Source organism: Plecotus auritus (assembly GCF_963455305.1).
Source record: "Plecotus auritus genome assembly, chromosome: 9".
In the NCBI taxonomy this organism is placed as follows: Eukaryota; Metazoa; Chordata; class Mammalia; order Chiroptera; family Vespertilionidae; genus Plecotus; species Plecotus auritus.
Window position 1 is genome coordinate 35,247,474 of NC_137783.1, and position 19,495 is coordinate 35,266,968.

The 19,495-nt window shown below is 40.9% G+C and overlaps 1 protein-coding gene across 2 annotated transcripts in view; it reads left to right on the forward strand.

The window, feature by feature from the left end:
* Positions 1 to 17,724, forward strand: part of BICC1 (BicC family RNA binding protein 1) — a gene marked incomplete at its 5' end in the record, with an annotated part of 255,932 nt that extends 238,208 nt beyond the window's left edge. The window contains 6 exons of one of the 2 annotated variants that reach the window (XM_080688594.1): positions 325 to 364; positions 722 to 876; positions 3,912 to 4,068; positions 7,162 to 7,322; positions 9,840 to 9,939; positions 15,131 to 17,724. In XM_080688594.1, the coding sequence (XP_080544720.1) occupies positions 325 to 364; positions 722 to 876; positions 3,912 to 4,068; positions 7,162 to 7,322; positions 9,840 to 9,939; positions 15,131 to 15,261 (744 nt within the window). In that variant the 3' untranslated portion in view covers positions 15,262 to 17,724. Of the gene's footprint in view, positions 1 to 324; positions 365 to 721; positions 877 to 3,911; positions 4,069 to 7,161; positions 7,323 to 9,839; positions 9,940 to 12,491; positions 12,571 to 15,130 lie in introns of those variants that run through there. The other variant, XM_080688595.1, reaches the window with a different exon arrangement.
* Between the last annotated feature and the right edge of the window lie 1,771 nt (positions 17,725 to 19,495).

Sequence of the window (19,495 nt, forward strand, 5' to 3'; positions counted from 1 at the left end):
ATTTACTGTGCTTTAGCATATACTTATCCTGGTGTTTTAAATATTCATAGAAAATAGGATTTTTTTTCCCCTTTTGAAGGAAGATTTCTGGCTCTTGTCATTGTCTCGACTTAAAGTCAAAATTAGTAATTTATAATTCTAATTAGATTTGAAAACATGTTTAAATTGATCAGACTTGCACTGAATTAATGGCACATTATAGTGCAAAGCTTAGCAGGTAGATTCATGGGCTGTAGTGAAAACCTTGGTTTTCTAATCATGGAGTATTGGCATGACATTTGGATAAACTGGCAATAAAATATTTTTGCTCTGTTTTATTTTCAGGCATTTGATTATGAACAAAAGAAGCTATTAGCAACCAAAGGTATGTGATACAGTAATGATTTTGATTCCCCCCCCATCAAAGACCCATAACAGATTCTCCAGCATTCACCTTGAATTGGTTAGGCTGTCATAAAAAACGTTTAAGTTCAAAGTTGCATAGGTTTTGTTGGGATTAAATGTATTTTATTGAGTAGATTAGCATTAGATCAATTATGAAATAATGTAGCATTTAAAAATTGGAATAAACTTTTTATGACGATATTTTAAGGCATTTTGTATTAAGAAATAATATTCAGGTATGATTTCTTTACATATATCAAAGGAACAGCACACGTCAATATTTTAAAAAATATATTAAAAATATCAAGCATTTTGTTTTATATTCTGTGTTCCAAAGCTATGTTAAAGAAACCAGTGGTGACGGAGGTCAGAACACCTACAAACACCTGGAGCGGACTCGGGTTTTCTAAATCCATGCCAGCCGAGACCATCAAGGAGCTGAGAAGGGCCAACCACGTGTCCTATAAGCCCACAATGACAACCACGTTTGAGGTTTGTAGTCATCCCTACCCATTTTTCCTGTCTGCTCTCAGCAAGGGAGAACAGTCATCTCTCCCCGCCCATTCTTTATTAAGTAGGAAAAGTCATTAAGGGGATTTGTTTTAATTTCGCTTCTTACAAACATGTTGCTATACAGTGGATGCACTCTGACATGCTCTTTTATACATCTTCTCTCAGTTGTTGATCAGCTGTTTGCGTGGAGATGTAAATTTATAACTGAGTGTTTCCTAGGAGGAGAGTGTCGTAAATGCTAAAACAAGGCTGAGATTAGGCAAAGGATAGAAGTAACAATAGTCCATCAAATGTATAAAGAATCCTTTTATTCAGGGGTATCACTAGCAAGCCCACCATAGGGAGAAAAGGCAAACATTCTATAAAAACAAGTGTTCAGATAGGAGTTAAAAATTCAGTGTGTTCAGTGGTGCCAGGAACACAGCAGGAAGTATCACAAACAAGAACTCCAGAATTTTATGTTTCCCAGATGTTGGCTGCACTGCAGAGTGAGACTGGGAAGCTGGCATCCACGCCACATGGAGAAGGGATCCAGAGCTCCCAGCTCCCCAGCCAGGCTGCACATGACTCGCCCAGCCGGCCTTTTCAGCTTGAGAGGACTAGGTTTTGGCTCTAAGCCCTTTGCGCGCGGGGGTGGGATAAGAGCGCACGCGCATGCACACACCAAAACTGGGGAGACTGAGCAAACCCAAACACGGATGGAAATGACTGATCCAAGAATCACAATGTTCAACCAGAGCACTGCAGACTGAAAAACAAACACTGGCGAAGGGTTTCATAATTGTTAGTCTAATCACTGGCATTTGTAGAGTGACCTTCTTTCCACCTGTTTTCTTTGTAATAAATTAGACTGTTGGTGAAGGCTAAAAGCAAACGTGCATTTTTTTCCTCCGTCTCTCTGCGTAAGTGAAGAAGCAAATACTGTTGAAATACTGAAAAGAGATCAAGTCTCTTGTGAATTTTGAATTTCATTGTCAGGCCTACAGTAGCAACCTGACAGCGGTCTGTAAAGATGGAGGTTGCTGTCAGCAGCGAGAATATAGGGACCGAGGGAAAAGTTTTGAGGCTCTAGGACAGGGGTGAACAAACTTTTTGACTCGAGGACCACAATGGGTTCTTAAACTGGACTGGAGAGCCGGAACAAAAGCATGGATGGAGTGTTTGTGTGAACTAATATAAATTCAAAGTAAAGGAGCGGAGGGGAGAGCAAGAGAACCGGATAGAACAGCCGGATCTGGCCTGCGGGCCGTAGTTTGCCCAAGGCTGCCCTAGGAGGTGCAGTCCTCTCGCTGCCATTGTAGCTCTGAGAGAAACTGAACTACTTTTGTTGGCAGCGGCCTTCACACTGCTATGTTAATTCTCTCAACGGATGCACCGACAGTCTCTCCATTTCATTCACCTTCGTTTGGTAGGATGGGGTGTTAGTGGGTTGATTGTGTTTCTGTACTTTCAGAGATGAAATATTCACTGCAGAAATGCTAATTCAGTTCTGTTCTCAAAGACCACCAGTGTGACCGTGTGAAACGATCATTGTGACAATGTAGTCAAGTGCAGGGGCTGTGGGGCCGGGCAGCCACCGCTGATAGATGTACAGCTTTGGGGAGTGGCTTCACTCCTCCGAGCCTGTTTTCTCATTTGGTGGTTTAGAGGGTCACATGGGAGAGGGCAGCCAGTGCGTAGCATGGTGTACGGTAAGTTCTGAGTAATACTTAGCGGTTCCTGTTATTTCCACTGGAGAACTTTACTCTGAAGAAAACCCAGAGCTTGGAAAATGTTGATTTAAGGAGTCTGTTGGTGGCAGTTGTGGAAATGGAGAGAAGTGGGGTGTGTTTAGAGATGACATGGACAGGATTTGCCGATGGATGGCATGTGGTGAGGGAAGGGAGGATGAGAATGACTTGAGCAACTGGGTAAATGGTAGAGTTCCCTATTGAGATGTAGGGATTCTAAGAAAGGAGTAGGTTTGGGTAGTTGGTGGGGACAGATACTAGTATACAACAGTTTAATTCCAGGTACTCTAAATTTAAAGTGCCTGTGAGACAGTTACATGGAGGTGTCAGATTGGCAGCTCCATGATACTAATTTGAACAGAAGAGTTAGAGCTGCAGGTAAAAATTTTGGACTCCTGGATGTGGTTAATCCTTGAAAGAGGTTGAGATTACTTAAGAGAGAAGGAATGCCAGGATCAAGTCCAGTAATATGACATTCAGAGTGGAAGGGGGAGGAAGATCCCACAAAGCTCCAGTGACGTTGACGGAAACCCTGGGAGTGTGGTGTCCTGATGCCTTGAAGAAGGAAGTGTGAAAGGAGGGCGTGGCCGGCTGTGAGACTGAATTAGGTGTGAGTGTTGAAGTGAACAGTAAAAGATTCTCTTGGAATTCCCCAGTGAACATGAAACTTTGGAAATCAAGGAATCTTGACGTTAATTTTCTAGATATAGTACAAAATAGGGTGTCTGTAATATGGTGACGGAATGAATAAATGCTAGCTCCGTGCAGACTTTGAGATCTTTTAAATTATTTTGATTTTGATTTGGGGGAATGAACTAAGGTAGACGTTTCTAGGTATTTGTAATTTGTTGGAGAGATCTTGTTTAGAGGAGGCCAACACCGGAGTCATGCCAGATCTCTCTCCACCTTTATTAGCCTGGGAGCTGGATTCTTGGCAAAGCATTGGGTCTACTATTCCTCTTCCCCATTATTTATCCTTTTTGTGTGACACAAGGCAGAGAATCTCTTGTAGATCTTTATAGGAGTCTTTACACCGAGGAATCTCAGAACTCTGCTGGACACCTTCAAGATGAAGGGCAGAGATTTCACTGTGTGTATCACCAAGTCCTTGGTGGCTGGAAGACACAGGGTAGAGACAGGGACCACGGCCTCTTCCCCAGGAGCAGCATCCGTGGGTAACTGCAGTGGTTAGCAATTGAAGTAAATGGCAGTGTTCTATTGGGGATTCTTTCCCCTCCACCCCCCTCATTAAACATCTCCTCGTCTGGCTTTCATTGTTTACAGGGCTCATCAATGTCCCTCTCGAGGTCCAACAGTCGTGAGCACTTGGGAAGTGGAAGCGAATCTGATAACTGGAGAGACCGAAATGGAATAGGACCTGCCAGCCATAATGAATTTGCAGCTTCTATTGGCAGCCCCAAGCGTAAACAAAACAAATCAAGTGAGCTTTGACTTTCAATCATACTTTTAGATGTAATCAGCGTGAAATTTGTTTTTGGTTCAGGGTGATGTTCAAGTATGAATTCTGCACTCTATGCCTTCAAGGGTTTGTCATAATTCACATGCCACCTCCTCTGTGAAGCCTTCCTTCTTTTTCCCGGTGAAGCAGACCAGGTGGTTTTCTGCTCTCACCGCAGCTGGTACATGCTTTTACTCTAGCACCTGTCATGCTGAAGTGTAATTACATGTGTACGTAATTGTCTCCTCCTGTAGAATTTGAGCTCCACAGCCAGGGACCATATTTATTCATTCAGTGAACACTTTTTAAATGCCCACATGCCAGGCATTCTGTTAGGCTGTGCCTGATTTGTTATTTCTTCCCACATGTCTGACAGTGTGTGACACCTAGTAGGTGCTCGGTAAATGCTTGTTGAATGAATGTATACACCAACACTCAGAAAATGCTTCTTCTCATCAGGAAAAGGCAGGGACAGGAAGATGTGGAGCAGACTGTGCTCAAATTAGCAGCTTGGACGACAGAAGAAAGTCTGCTCCGTAGGTAGCTCCCTAAGGTGAAAAGCAGCATTTGATACTTTAAATGGACAAGATGTAGCTGAATTTATGTAAATTTAATTTATGTTTAACGCATAAGGGTTCTGGCTTTAAAAAGATACGGTTGAGACTCAGCATGTGTCCAGTGGTTTGTCCGTAACAGCACCTCCACTTCTGGGCTGTGTAAAAAGGTGAGAGGACAAGTACTGGCAATAGTCATCACAATACATGCCTTTGTTCAGGGTTTGGGACAAATGGGGAGACCTGAGACGCAGAGCGTCGAGTATTTGAAGGCTCCTTGAAGGCCGTCTAAATGAGCACAGTAGACACTCAGTAAGTCAGGTGTTACCATCAATCAAGTTGCCATGCTATGGAGGGCCTCCGATTTGAGAAGAACAGTGTGGGGTCAGCCAAGTCTCAGTAAGAGAGCACGGTCAACTCATTCATTCCCTAGTGCGCTGTCCGTGGGAGCCTGGGCCCTTCCTGGAGACTGGGGCTGGGTCCTCCATCACTAACAGGAGGATGGACTGAGGCGGCTGGTGCCAGGCAGGTCTAGAGGTGGAAGTGATCGCTGTTCTGTAGCCCAATATAAATGAGTCCTGTGCCTCTTCTTTCCCTTCGCTTAATGCTGGATAATTAAATTTGACTGTAAACTTAGGTGCATTGAAGTTCAGGATTAGGGATAAAATATCAGGATTCTTTAATAAAAGGGAATCATTAAAGAAAAACAGTTATTTTGCTTTTGTCAGATGTTTTAAGAGAACGGGGAGTTTAAAAGAATACAGACTCTCTAAGTAGTTACGGTAAAAAACAATGTACATTAATAGAGATCACTAAGAATACTTTATTTTAGCACATCTCTTTTTTCACATTTTATTAATGAATTTGCTTATCCCAATATATGCCAAGTATTATTTAACCATGTAATCTACATAGACATTTTTATATAGTATTTTACATTCTTTTTTATACGACGTCTGTAAAATCTAGTGTGTGTTTCACACTTATGAACATTTTCATTGCCAATGGCTACTGTACTGAACAGCACAGTTTAAAAAAAAATTATTTTTACACCCTCTTCAGCATTACCAATGTCTAGGTTTTCCCCAGGCATCCCTGTTTACACCAGTTGTTCCAATGTTAATTCTCAATAACTCCCACTTTTACTCTCAAAAAAGTAAATTTATCATTTGGACAATGATATGGTAAACTTACCATGTTGTCAAGTCCAGTGGTCACTCCAGTGTGCCCATTGTACCCTGCTTGGCATCACCTTTGACCCAGTATGTCACTGGTCACTCCCTCTCAATCTTTTCTGGTGACATTGGGGCCTTACCTTTGAATGGTGGAGTGGTCCAGGGCCGAAGGCCTTCCGAGCTTGGTTCTGGATTCTTTTTCGTCACATTCTCGCCACAAGAGATAAGACATCTGTTTTTAAGAGAAAGAGAACTCTTATCAATAAATTCCTTCCACTTGAGATAAAGGACTCCTCCACTGGGAGATAAAAACAACTGAAGGAAATAATTAGTGGCACCCAAAACAGTGCAGACATGATTCTTAGATTTGGTGAACGCATTGATCCCAGAGATTAGGGGGACCTGATTGGCCAGGTGAGTGTCCTCCTTCCCTCTCTCCCTGCGAATCCCCTGTGAGGCTGCAGCTTTGGTGTAAGAGGACTGAATCCCCACATGGACAAGAGCCAGTTGTTGGCTGGGGATACGGGCTGCACAGCTCGGCTAGAATCTCCAAAGCAGATCTTGAAGAGTGTTTAAATATTTGGTCAAGTACTTGGCCTGGCTCATGAGGCCATCACCCAGCTGTGCATGTCACTGGGCCTGAGAACCATACACGATGTGGAGAAATCTGCACCCATAAATCAGTTTCAGAGCCAAGCAAAGGTCAGCATTGCTGTCTTAGAATTTTTCTCAAGAGACCGATTTGTTTCTGTCCTAAATGAAATCCGGGAACTCCAGCATCATTTCTGTCTCACTTCATGGTACTCTTAATGTTGGAAGTACTCTATTTTGTGAGCTTATGGCCCAATTATATTTTTGTAGACAAAGAGATTTATGTGGTGCACTATTACAGAATCCCTCTGACCGCAGGTGAGCACACGTGTGGAGACGAGAGCCATGCAAAAGGAGCCTGGACTTGCAGTACCTTTCCGTACCTTAATTATGTCCTAAGGGTCTTCCTCCCGATTCCTCATTTAATTCACACGCAATCAATTATAAAGAGCAAATGCTTCTGAATGCTCCACGAGAAAGTGATTAATGATTATTAACTGCAGAAGCACTGTTGCTGAATTGCTGCCTCCCAAGTGTAACCTTATAAATGGCAAGAGCCTCTCTGAAAGCAATAACGGGCATTTCGTTAATGAAAAGCCAGTGTTTCACTCCGTAAAGGATTGCTCTGCTTCCGCAGCTACTGTTCTGTTCACCACAGCAATGAAGCTGAAATATTGGAGGGATTAAAACTTTTAATTAAACCTTGTTCTCTCTGGGCATTTGCACTTCAAGCCTGTCTCTCGTTTGCCCTTCAGCGGAGCCCTATCTCAGCAGCAGCAATTACATGGACTGCATTTCCTCGCTGACAGGAAGCAATGGCTGTAACCTGAACAGCTCTTTCAAAGGCTCTGACCTCCCCGAGCTCTTCAGCAAACTGGGTCTGGGCAAATACACAGACGTCTTCCAGCAGCAAGAGGTCAGTCATCATTTACTCATCCTCCCCACCGCGCCACCCCCCCGCATCTTTTTCTTTGGGTTCTGTGTATGACGACTTCTAGAATGAAAAAACTCACTGACCTGTGACCGCTGTCACTGAGCATTGATTCAAGTCCCATAGCTTGATTTTGCTGCTAAGAAAAATGTGACCTCATTTCCTATTTAGTGCAACTAGTAAACACAGGATGTGTTTTCACAGAAACACACCTTCAACAGTTTTGGCTAAACAGTGTATTGATTCATTAGAACGTTTGGTGCATAGCTCTCAAGGGCAGCAACTAATCTGTATTTAATGTGATTTCATACTTTATTATCTTTATTTGTGGCACTTAAATAACAGTACCTGAAATAAATGTGTGGTTGTTTCTGACCCCATCCTTCTCACGTTACTGAAGTCTGTTCTCACAGAGTATAATTTATTCTTTAATTTACTGATTGGCTTTTGCCTAAACTGAGATGTTTCCTGACCCATCTCTACCATGGATTTTGGTCTAACTGCTCAGCCATGGCCATTATGCTCTGGCGTAGAGAATAGAGCGTGACTCTTTCTGATAATGCTGTCATTTTACCCAGGCACAGCTCACCCTATGCAGCAGAGAGTTAGAATAGTTCCATAAATATATCTATTCAATTCTAGTTTGACACTAGTATCTTAGAGACCATCTGATTAAGTCAGTAATTCCCAGATCTGTATCAGTGAATGAAGAATCTAGAATTTTTATTTAGTGCTTTTCATCATAAATTTAAGGTATTGCCCATAGCTCAATAACTTAAGTTTGATTGCTGAACTTTTCTGGTTTTTGTTTTTTTTATAATACCAAAAAGGTTATTATGTGTATATTGGATAATTAGCATTCTAAATTTAACCAAGGATATTGTAAGTTGAATAACATTTTCATCATCAGTGCATCAAGGAATTGCACTTACTTAGTCCTGCTGCTTGGATGAGGGTGGCTGATAGAGAATTTCAAGGGCAGAAACAGAAGGTCTCCAAGTAAGATTAGATATTATTCAGTAACATTCAGGGGTTCTTTTTAATCTACAGTATAGTATTAATTTGAAGGAGCATATAAATAAATTTATTATAGGTACTTCTTATCCACTTATTTCAAAAAGGAAGAAAATATGATCATATAAAACCAAGGTAGCTGGCTTTATATCATATTTATTAGCTTAGAGCAGGCTACAGCCTGCAGACTTGCTGCCTGATTTTGTCAATAAGAGTTTCGGTTGGAACACAGCTTCATTTCTATGTTGTCTGTGGTTGCTCTTGAGCTCAAACAGGAGAGTTGAGTAGTTGCAACCGAGTCAATATGGCCCACAAAGCCTAAAATAATTACTGTCTGGCCCTTTATTTCAGGCATCCCCAAATTCTTAGTCTCCATTAAATAGAATTTCTGAAAACATAGCTTTAGATCTATGATAAAACAAAAAGGTTTTACAAGATCTGGGTGTAACTTCTAAATCAAAACAAAATTTCAAATTTCTTGAAAAGTATGCATTACTATTTTCAGGTGTGTTGGAATTTGGTACTGCTTCCTTTATTTAGGATATTTTCCAATATTCAGGTATAACTTAATAAGAATCACCCATTAACTAACCTTGTGAGATTTATTTTCAACAGGGTGAAGATTTATTTAGCAGCCTTCCCAGATAGTTCTATATACATTATTACCAGCCAAAGCTGCCCATTCTTCTATCCTCTTGGTGAGCCCTTTGCTTTATGTCTACGATCATATTTAATGCCCACAAAAGCCCTGCAAGGTACACTACTGTCAACCTGTGTACACACACAAGTCTTGTCAGAGTCGGAAGCTGAATCCACATCTCTCTGCCTTCAGAGCCCAAGGCCTTTCTGTTCTTCCACACTGTCTTCAAAGGCGGGATGAGATCCTCAGCTAGCTGCCCTCCACACTTTGTTGCTGATGCCAAAGAGTGCAGTTATACTGTTCCTGGAAAGATTCTTGTCTGCCAGGCCCAGCTGAGTGGGTCATGGGTCTGATGTAGCCTGGGAATTCCGCTGTCATTCTTATGTAAAATACAGTGGAAGATACCATCTCTGATATTTACAATTGTTTCTTTTCATAGAGATATACTTAACCAAGTCAAAGCTAAGAAATATTTTCTCTCTTCTGGGTGGATATATATTCTTCCTTTTATCAGTTCGCAAAAAAAAACAAAAAAAACAAAAAAAAAAAAACGTACAATTTGTATTTCCCTTTTTGTCCTGGCTGCCAGGATGCTCAGATCTAAGTTTTTAATCTCAAGTGCAGTAAATCACTGGCTTAGACTAAGTCTACTGCTAGAATAATCACTTTCATTTCATCTCCGTAATTACTTTACTCTTGTCCCTTAGATTTGTAACACCACTTTTCTTTTTTGGAAGCAGGCAGAGCATAATTAATAAATAAAATAGGTGTAACAAGGATTTGAACCTACAATGAGGAAGAAAATAAATACTTAGTATATTGGTTATAGATTACCTTTTCACCCACAGATCGATCTTCAGACATTCCTCACTCTCACAGATCAGGATCTGAAGGAGCTGGGAATTACGACTTTTGGTGCCAGGAGGAAAATGCTGCTTGCAATCTCAGGTGAATATAAATGCTCATAATCATATTTTAAGTCTGAATAACTTCTGCCAGTGGTCTCAGCCAGTGGGACTGGTTCGACCCAGTTACCACTTGCTTACCACCCGGGCACCTTGGTGGTTGTGGTTTCAGAGTGCTTCCCGCTAACAGTATGACCAATGCTCAGAACGTTCCCTTTCATCAAGACATTGCCTGAAAACCTGCTGTGACAGTGTCGTTCCTTAAAGCAGATTCCTTCAGAAAGATCTAACCAAAATTGCCCTTTGTAGAACGTGAGACAGAGGGTGCAGCGCAATTCTCCTTTCTTGTGGTTGTATTCAGCAGCCATCATTGGGTTAGTGAATAATGATTCTGGATTGGCTGTCGGGTTTCAAGTGCGTGTGTGCTTGTATACCAACAGAGGCCATTGCAGAGGTGAATGCTCCGAGGTATAGCTGGAACCCGGCAGGTATTACTTGTCTGAATGCTTTTTTTTTTTTTTTTTTACTGAAGTTTTCATGGAATTTGTGAGTCACAGAAGGGTGTAGGATCCTGAAATTAGTCACAGAATGAAGGAAAATAATGTTGTCTGTCTCCCAGACTGCCTTCTGTGTACAGCGGTTTTATATTATATGTATTACAAAATGCTCTACACATATTTACTGGGTACCTCCTATTTGAAAGGAGTTGAGCCAGCTGATGAGTCAGGAGTTGGCAAATACAGAACAGTGTACCTCCAAAAGGTGTTTTGAGAAATATGAGGAACAAACGGGGTGTCGAAATTTGGGTTACTTTTTGAAGACTTTCTGATGCATGTCCGTCTTTCAAAAAGATAGACACTGAGGGCAGAAGCCAACGGTCCGGTGGGGTGAGAATATGACTTGGCTTTTTCAGAACATTGAAGCGAGCAGTTGCAAACAGCAGTCACTAATCAGATCAGCAAGTAAAATTTAAACCTCAGTGGTCTTCCATTTTGTTTTAGCAGCAGATTGCATCCCCCACCCACTTCCCCACAGGAAATCTTATCTGTAGACCTAATATCTGAAACAGACATAAGCAGAGCAGCTTTGAAACAGGGGTGGAAATTCAGCCATTGAGCAGCCTGTTAGGTCCTCTGTGGATAAACATGGTTCTGCACACATCAGTTATTGGGGACATCTTATTCCCTCTGTGTACCCAAGTGGCTGCATTAAGGGAGCTCCACGGGGCAGACGCTTTTTCTTCTTCGCTCATAAGATCAGCTTGATATAGTACAAAGAACACTTCAAACAAGGAGATTTGGGCTTTGCCTCTGCCAACTCGTGAGTTCTTGGGTGAGTGAGTTTCCAAAACCATGAAGGTGGATTGGAATAGATGATCGTGTGAAGTTACCTTCTATTTCTACATCTGTCCTTCCACGTGGTGCCTATATGAATCGCAGGGGCCTCCCCTGTTGTTGTTTTTTATTGTCTGTGTAAATAGGATAGTTTTTGGTTTTTTTAACTTGTTTACCCTAAAGCTCCACCTCAGAGGGCTATTCCTAGAACTAAATTTACATATTTTCACTCCTTGAAATTTGATTAACTCACAGAATCACCACGCTTATATTAAAATATGCCTGTGGGCCAGCACGTTTAGAGACGAGAAGAGTGTGTTCCAGAACTCCGTAATCTTTCTCTAGGGATTCGTGGAATGTCGGTGACAGCAAAATGAAAGTTAAGTTTTCTTTGTGTACCAACCCACTTCCAAACCCTGTAAGGCTTCCAGCAACAAGCAGATATCTCTAAATACTTTCAAGGGTTCCAGCTGGATTGTTACCATCTTTACTTGGAACACATTTATGATCTATTCCAGGTGGGTTTGGGGGAGTACAGTGGGAAACAGTAGGGGTTTGAGTCCTCTTTAAAAACATTGTTTTATCCAGTCATCATCTTCAGTGTGGCTCTGCTGAGGTTACAGCTTCTATAGCCGGCCTCTCTCCGTGGGGTTCTCCGGTCCTTTCTTTGAAAGGGAACGGGACTTTGAGTAAGATGCCTTACGAATGCTCTGCACGGCAGGAAGTACTTATTTTAAGAATGATTTCACCTTACTTCGTTGAGTGCATTGGTTTGAACTTGGTAAATTGTTTTCTCTGCAAATAATCAGTTTTTATTGAGAAGTCCTTCATCAAAAAGCTTCTTTTTCCAGTTCAGCTCATTTGATAACAAACACATCCATTTATAGTCTCAGAACATTCCATTTCCAGGTAGGTGCATGCTAGCTGGGCAGCCTGGACATGCGTTGGCCTTGTGGCTACAGAGTTTGCTCATAATCAGAGTTCTTTCAGTGTAAGGTTTGGTTCTATTTTTAATTTTGAGCCACAAGACATGTATTTTTGTGTTATAGGAGATGAGATTTATCTCTAGTAGAAATGAGAGAAAAAATTTTTTTTCAAATCCATGATTTTTTGAACATTTTTTTTTTATTTCTCTCAGAGTATTTTCATAAGTAGTTAACTAGATATGCAGGGACTGAGTGAAAGGAAGTTTAGCATCCTGTTGTCAGGCTTCCCACCAAGGCCTCAGGTAGATCTAACATTTCCCGACCTATTCTTTTAGTTTGTGACTCTGTTCAGATCCGCAACAAGATCCTGAGAGCTGCCAGGATTGTGTGACCCTTGGAATTTCAGAGCAAAAGGTTGGTATTTCCCCAATTACCCCTTAGGCTTACTGGAAAAAAAGGACAGAGTTTGCTTTTTAATTTAAAAAGCTAAAGTCTATTCAGTAGGATCTGCTCCTGAAGAATCTCTCTGGGAGATTTGTATCTTAGAAATTACATTCTTTAGGGAATGGCTGAATTCCTTCACGGTCATTTTATTCTTCCCTAAACCTAGTTGATACTTTTCAGAGTAAAGTTTTCAATGTCTATGAAAAAAATTGTTTTCTTTACTGGCCCAATGGTTTTCGTGTGCTCACTTGGACCTGTTCTGTGGGATAGGGGAGTAAGGATGTTTGACCTCATTCACGCCTTTCTTCTTCTATAGTATGGGAATGTACGTCCTGGTGCGTGGGTTATTCCCCCGTGAGAAAATAAGGCCAAAGTGTTTCAACTTGAAGGTGACAGAACTTTCCTAGGCTGTGCACTTAAGAGGATTCATCTATTCTTAACTCTCCTATACTTGCCTTTAAATATATTAAATTCTGTCTCGATTTCTGAATTTCTGTGTCTTTTAAAACAAGATACATGTGTTTCAACTTTTACTAGGAATGTCATTGTTTCAGTGTTTCATTGTTCTTGACACAATAGCTATCTGTAAGCATGCCTGCATGTGTCTTTTGCTTATAAAGGTATCTTCCTTGCTTCTTTAAAGTTTTTAAGCTACATTTTTCTATTTAAAAAAAAATTGGTATATGAACTATGAAGAAAAGCTCTGCTGACTGGCATATATGGAACTACCAATTTCTCAAATTTGAGTTTCTGATGCTTTGGTTGGGCTTCACACAGTAGATGGATCCCTGCCACCCAGGGCCTGGACCTTTGCATCAGGCAGGGTTAAAGCTTGTCACTTAACTGCTGTGTAGACAACTTTGACTGTTTTTTTAAAGCCTCACCTGAGGATATGTTCCCATTGATTTTAAGAGCAAGAGAGAGAAACATCTATGTAAGAGAAACGCATCGATTGGTTGCCTCCTGCACACACCACAATCAGGACCCTGGCCAGGGAGGAGCCTGCAACCGAGGTATGTGTGTGCTTTTGACCGGAATCGAACCCAGGACCCTTTGGTCCACTGGCCAACACTCTATCCACTGAGCCAAACCAGCTAGGGCACTTTGACTGTCTATAAAATGGAGAATGGTAATATTAGCTACCCCTTAAGGAGGACTTAAATACAACAAAACAAATATAAAGTGCTTGTCATATAAACTGTATTAAATCATGACATTTGTCTTCCCTCCACGACTACATGTGAACAAAAAAGAGATGTCTCTATTTATACATTGCCCCTATGGGGCAGACACTTACATTTTGGAAGGCAGTGAGGTGAAATGTTAAGGGTGTTGGTCCATTTTCCAGAACTCGGGAGACCAGAGCACTTCTGGCCATATGGCTGTCCTTGGCCACCAATGACCCCCCGCAACGTATCTGTGTTTTCAGTCTCAGCATTACTGTAGCAGGCCATCGCTTGCAGTGCAACTTAAGGATTCGAAAGGGGATTGTACCTGTGTGTGGTTAAAAAAGAACTGAGTACTGTGCCAATATAAGGTGCTCAATCACTGGCTCCATCCTGTTCCCCCCCCCCCAAAAAAAAAGACAACTTTAAGCACAATAACTATATAATCTATTTGAAATTGAATACGTGGGAAGATATTTGACTATCAGAGCCCAACAATCCTGTTTCCTTGTATGAATTCACCAGCAAGAGTTCCATCAGCTGATGAGGATTTATATATATATGTGGGGTGATGAGAATAGAGTGGTTGCATAGCCATAAACAAGGTAGGCTGCTTCAGTTAATTGTTTCCCATTCTGGTTAATAATTTTTAGTTGGAAAAAGACTGTTTTCTACGTACTCTGGTTTCTTTAAAATTGAGCATCTTAGATTTCCCCTGAAAATTTAAAGTGTTGGTGGTTTTCAATTGTTTATTTCCTAAAGTGGTTGCTGTTTTTCACTAAGTTAAATTTTTATTCACGGAAACCTCCTGCTGATATGCTTCTTGATATAGCTCCTCTGACCCAAGGATCACAGGTATCATGAGTTGGTGGAGCCACAGGGCTGGGGCCGAACACGGCCAAGTGTTCCTCCAGTATTCTCATGTGTAGATGTGGGGTCTTCATGTCTGACTGTAATAGTTTAATGGTTGCTGCAATAACCTTCTGTATCTGTGGTGTCATATGTGCTCTCCTATGCCTTTCACCAGCTTTGATGTCCCCGCCCCCATCCCTTTGCCTCTGAGATGACATTTGGGATAGGTCAACCTGTTCAACTTGTATATCCAGAGATTAGAGGGTTCTGAGAATGACACATCCCCAGATAGTTGACAAACGGCAGTAACAACATTTGTTGTCCTTGGTTCTCTCGGCTACCAACATGTTGCCTTTAATATCAGACTTTCTAGCATTTCAGAAATGTCTTGATCGTCGACTCCCTCCTCCCCCAAACCTACAATACACCATTTTCTGAGCTCGACTGCCAAGTCCTGTTGATTATAGACGTTCTCCACGGAGTTTCTAACAATTCTCTCTTTCTCTCTCTAGAACTAAATAAAAACCGAAGAAAGCTTTTCGAACCGCCAAATGCACGCACCTCTTTCCTGGAAGGTGGAGCCAGCGGGAGGCTGCCCCGTCAGTACCACTCGGACATTGCGAGTGTCAGTGGTCGCTGGTAGCAGTGCTCCTGGGCACCCGCCAACTCTCATCAACGTGGAGACAGGAGATCTGTGAGCGGCCATCACTGCACCCGTCCTTAGCACTCTGGTGACTGGTATCAGGACCAAAGCATTTATTCACACCTGAATTTTGTGCCAAAAAGGAAGAAAAGAGAGATGTTCTTATGTCATCATTCAGAATACCACATGCGGATTACTTTTTTAAAAACCGGTAATTGTACAGAATTTGCAATATGAGGGTAGGGCTTTATTTCCTGTTTTTATTTACCTATATAACATATGCACTGATTTATTATTATTATTTTTTACTTAAAAAATGAAGGATGATTTGACATCTGGGATGCCAGAAAACATTGAAGTTATTGTTTGCTTGCTTTGGTATTTGGGGATTTTTAAAAAATAATAATCAAAGTGGAATTTTCTGGTACTGCTCTAAAATAAGTATTGAGGTCTTTCAGCACTTTACACTTTCTAATTTCTTGTCCTGTGGAAATTATCTCTCTCATTTTTATGTCACCTGATGAAATGGTACAAATCAGATTTAGTCACATTTTTCTGACTGTTAAATTTTTATTTGAAATGGTACTGGATTATTAATTTTGTGCAGAGTATCCTGTGACTTTGGGAAATGTAAGTGACTCCACTTGGTTCTGGACCAGTTCTGTTCATTTATGTCAGCATCCTAGAAGCAATGAGCAGTGAACCTAGTTCACTGTAACAGGTGCAAAGAAAGACCAAATGGACTTTGCAATATTAACCCTTTGCAGTTATCATATTTAGCTGCTGCCTATATTGCTAAAATGATTTTAATGGTTGTCTAAAGGCAAAGGACTATTTTTAGTATACTGCCACTAAAGGATACTTATTTATATCAAACTTTTTATTTTTAGATATTATAAGCATACAGTACATAATTGATAAAATTGATATCTACTAGAGATTTATGGTAGAGAATGGACGGCATTCAATAACTGGAGCCCTAGATTGTCACTTTATTTAAAAAAGACAAATAATCACCTGACAAGACAGCACTGTTGCCATTAGGAAGTGAGGTAGATTACTGTTCCTACCATGTACACATTAGCTGTGCTCCATGTGGTCAAAGGACTTTCCTCAAGCCACATGTGTCTGCTTAAAGTAGACTTAGTATGTTGAGAACAGAAAGGCTTTATTTAAGTCTCCAGTGACAGTTTGTAAAGACAGTGAAGTTCCAAAGGAGGGGCAAAAATGACTGTTTTCTAAGTGGCCAGACTCATTGTTACAATCATATACTGTGAAAGTCCAAGAAATCAGGCAACATTGTTTCCTAGGTCTTTTCAGACACCTTATTGTGGATTTATGAAGGGTTTTCAATTCATGAAGAAAATCACTAAGTGCCTCCCTTTCTTCAAAGCAATATTATTTCCAAGTGTATTAATTTGTTGAAAAACTTTCCCATAGGAAATGTTGTGAATTACCTGTACTGTAATGACTTATTTATGTTCATTATTCAAGATTTTCTACATGGACATAAACCACTATTGCATGCTGTTAAGCAGAAGGCATTAGATAAAACATACATAACAATTGGGGACTTTTGTACAAATGCAGAATCGCAAATACTTACTTGCCTGGCATTTTTCTGTGCCTAAGTCTTACCATGAAAGAATAAGAATTGAAGAGAAATTTTGCACACAGAAATATTTTCACTTTAAAAAAATTGTATTGGTTACTTTAAAGGCATAGATGATGGACCTGTCATAAAGTTATCAACGATCGCAGCTCTAAGGGGATGCCCGTTCCTAAACTAAATTGCTCCCTTGGCAAGTACAGGTCACATGGACCTCCCTATCTTATTGGCTGTACAAACACATCATGCTACACATTCAGCACAAGAATTCAGATTTGTTTCCTGTTCAACAACTCGGTGCTCTAAATTTTATCATTTCTTTAATGAGACTCTCCCAAATACAAAGCATTTGGAGCTCTTTTCCCAGCCCTCCACGATGCATTTGCAACACGAGGAGGACGGGATGAATGTGCAGTATTAAGCTGATGGAGGTTTTATGAACAGTGCTTTACGCCAAAGGGAAAACTGTCCCAATCAAACTAGGATAAATAGGGTGGTTAAAAATAAATAAAAAACACTGGAAATTACTTTTCTCACTTTCTCTTATGCAAGGAAGGGAATATGACACTACAGTACACGGTGCTGTCAGTGTTATATGACGCATAAAATATTTGCATTATTTGAATAAATGGTAGTTTTTAATCAATCTGTGCCTTAATAGTGACCAATTATCTGTAAATATAGAACAAATACAGATTGTATTTTTTGCGTGGGTTTTTGTCCTTTTAGTGATATTTTTAAAATGAGAGATGGAATTAAACATTGAAAATGGGAATTTTCTAATCAATTGTTATATGAAAAATAAATTTATATAACCCCTTTGTATTGCCCTTGCTAGATGAAATGCCTTTTTTAAAAAAAAAAAATCTTTACACAAATTCTGTGCCTCTCTTTGTTTTCTAAGACTTTTGGGCGGGGAGGGTTATGTGGCTGTGTTCAGCATAATTGAAAGATGTGTCTGCAGAATTGAATATGTTCTCTTTGTCCTGTTGTTCTGTGTTGACAGTTCTCATTTCACCCAGAAGCTGAGGCACTTTATTTCAGCCAGTAAATCCAGGACCAGTAATCAATCACTGTTTCTGTGGCCACCCATAGGTACATACAGCAAGAGTAATATTATAGAAGAGGTTTTATTCTTGTCCTTTCTTTTATAGAGGCTCAGCTGCATGACCACTCTGACAGCCTCATTCATCAGCAAGGAGCTCCTGACTGAAGGGACGCTGGGCTTCCTGACCCAAGCTGCCATTTCAGAGACTGACCGTTGAGCGGCCACACTGCGTGCTCTCTGTGCTCTTTCTCAAACAGAATCGATATAGTAGTGCTCTTTCTCAAACAGAATCGATATAGTATTACTAATTCTGAGATTTGTTTAAATCTCAAAGAAAACCTAACCACCTCTTATGCACCCAGAAATCTCTCCACTAGAATTACCTGTGGTAATGGTTCTTAAAAATTGTTTCTAGCACAGAAGTACTTTTTAGTAACTGAACTCTTACCTGGGAATTCAATATTAAATCATCATCCATCCATTCCTTCCTTCCTTCCTTCCTTCGGGCTTAGTAAGTACCAGGACCTGTTCTAGGAACAACAGTGAATGAAATACAAACCCTTGCCCTCACTAAGCTTACATTCAAAATGGAGAAAGTGGGGCTGATGAAGAGGGATTGGAGGAGAGACTGCCCCACCCTTCAACACAGTCTCCATGTGTGCATAGCATTCTGAGGAAACTCAAGTGCTGCTTAAAAACTCCAGTGTTCGTTTGTTTTTTTTTTTTACAAAATTCTTTGAAGTACCCACCTCACAGCAACAGGCCTGTGCTTTCAAATGCAAAATCTTCCCAGTCCTCCTTTTTCCAGGTTTCATAGGCTTAATCACATTCTCAAAAAGAGTGTGTGGCCAAAAAGATTATGACTCACAGTTTTATAATTATACTCTGCATGACCCATCACTTCTTAGACTTCAAGTGACTTTGCAGTATTTAGAAATCACATGAGTTTTCTACCACAGAGGATATTCCAAGAATGCAGTAATATAGTCATGTCACCAAGATGGTGACATAGGTTATTCCTGACTCTGTTCCCCCTCACAAGGACAACAACTATCATGGACAAAACACCACTGAGAGAATCAATCCTAGAACATGGGAATGAGGCTGAAGTAAACTCCCGCTCCACAGAGAAAAGGCAGCTGCAGCAGAAAGGTAAGAGGAATCGCGTAAAGCTGACTATATTGCCTCTCCCCCAGGCCAGTACTGCACCATGCAGAGAGGGCTCCCCTGAGCTGACAGCTCCTCCAGTGGGAAAGAGCCCAGATGACATCCAAACCTCCAGCATTGTGGTCGCTTTGTGGAAGCCATATACAGTGGTTTTATTCTTGGGGATCACTAGGGGTTCTGACTGCCAAAAATGGGGGGTGGGCCTTCCAAAAGCTAGCATTTGGATCTTGGTAGACAGATACCCTTCCTACAGAGACCAAGCACTAACAAGTGGCTTTGCTATCTGCAGAATCAAGTCGGTGGTGCAGTCTCACCTAGGAAACTAGTGGCATGCAGGTCTGCTTGATTTGGGAATTCTATTGAAGTTATTTAAATAGGGAGAAACTTCCTGGAAAAAAATGAAAATGAAC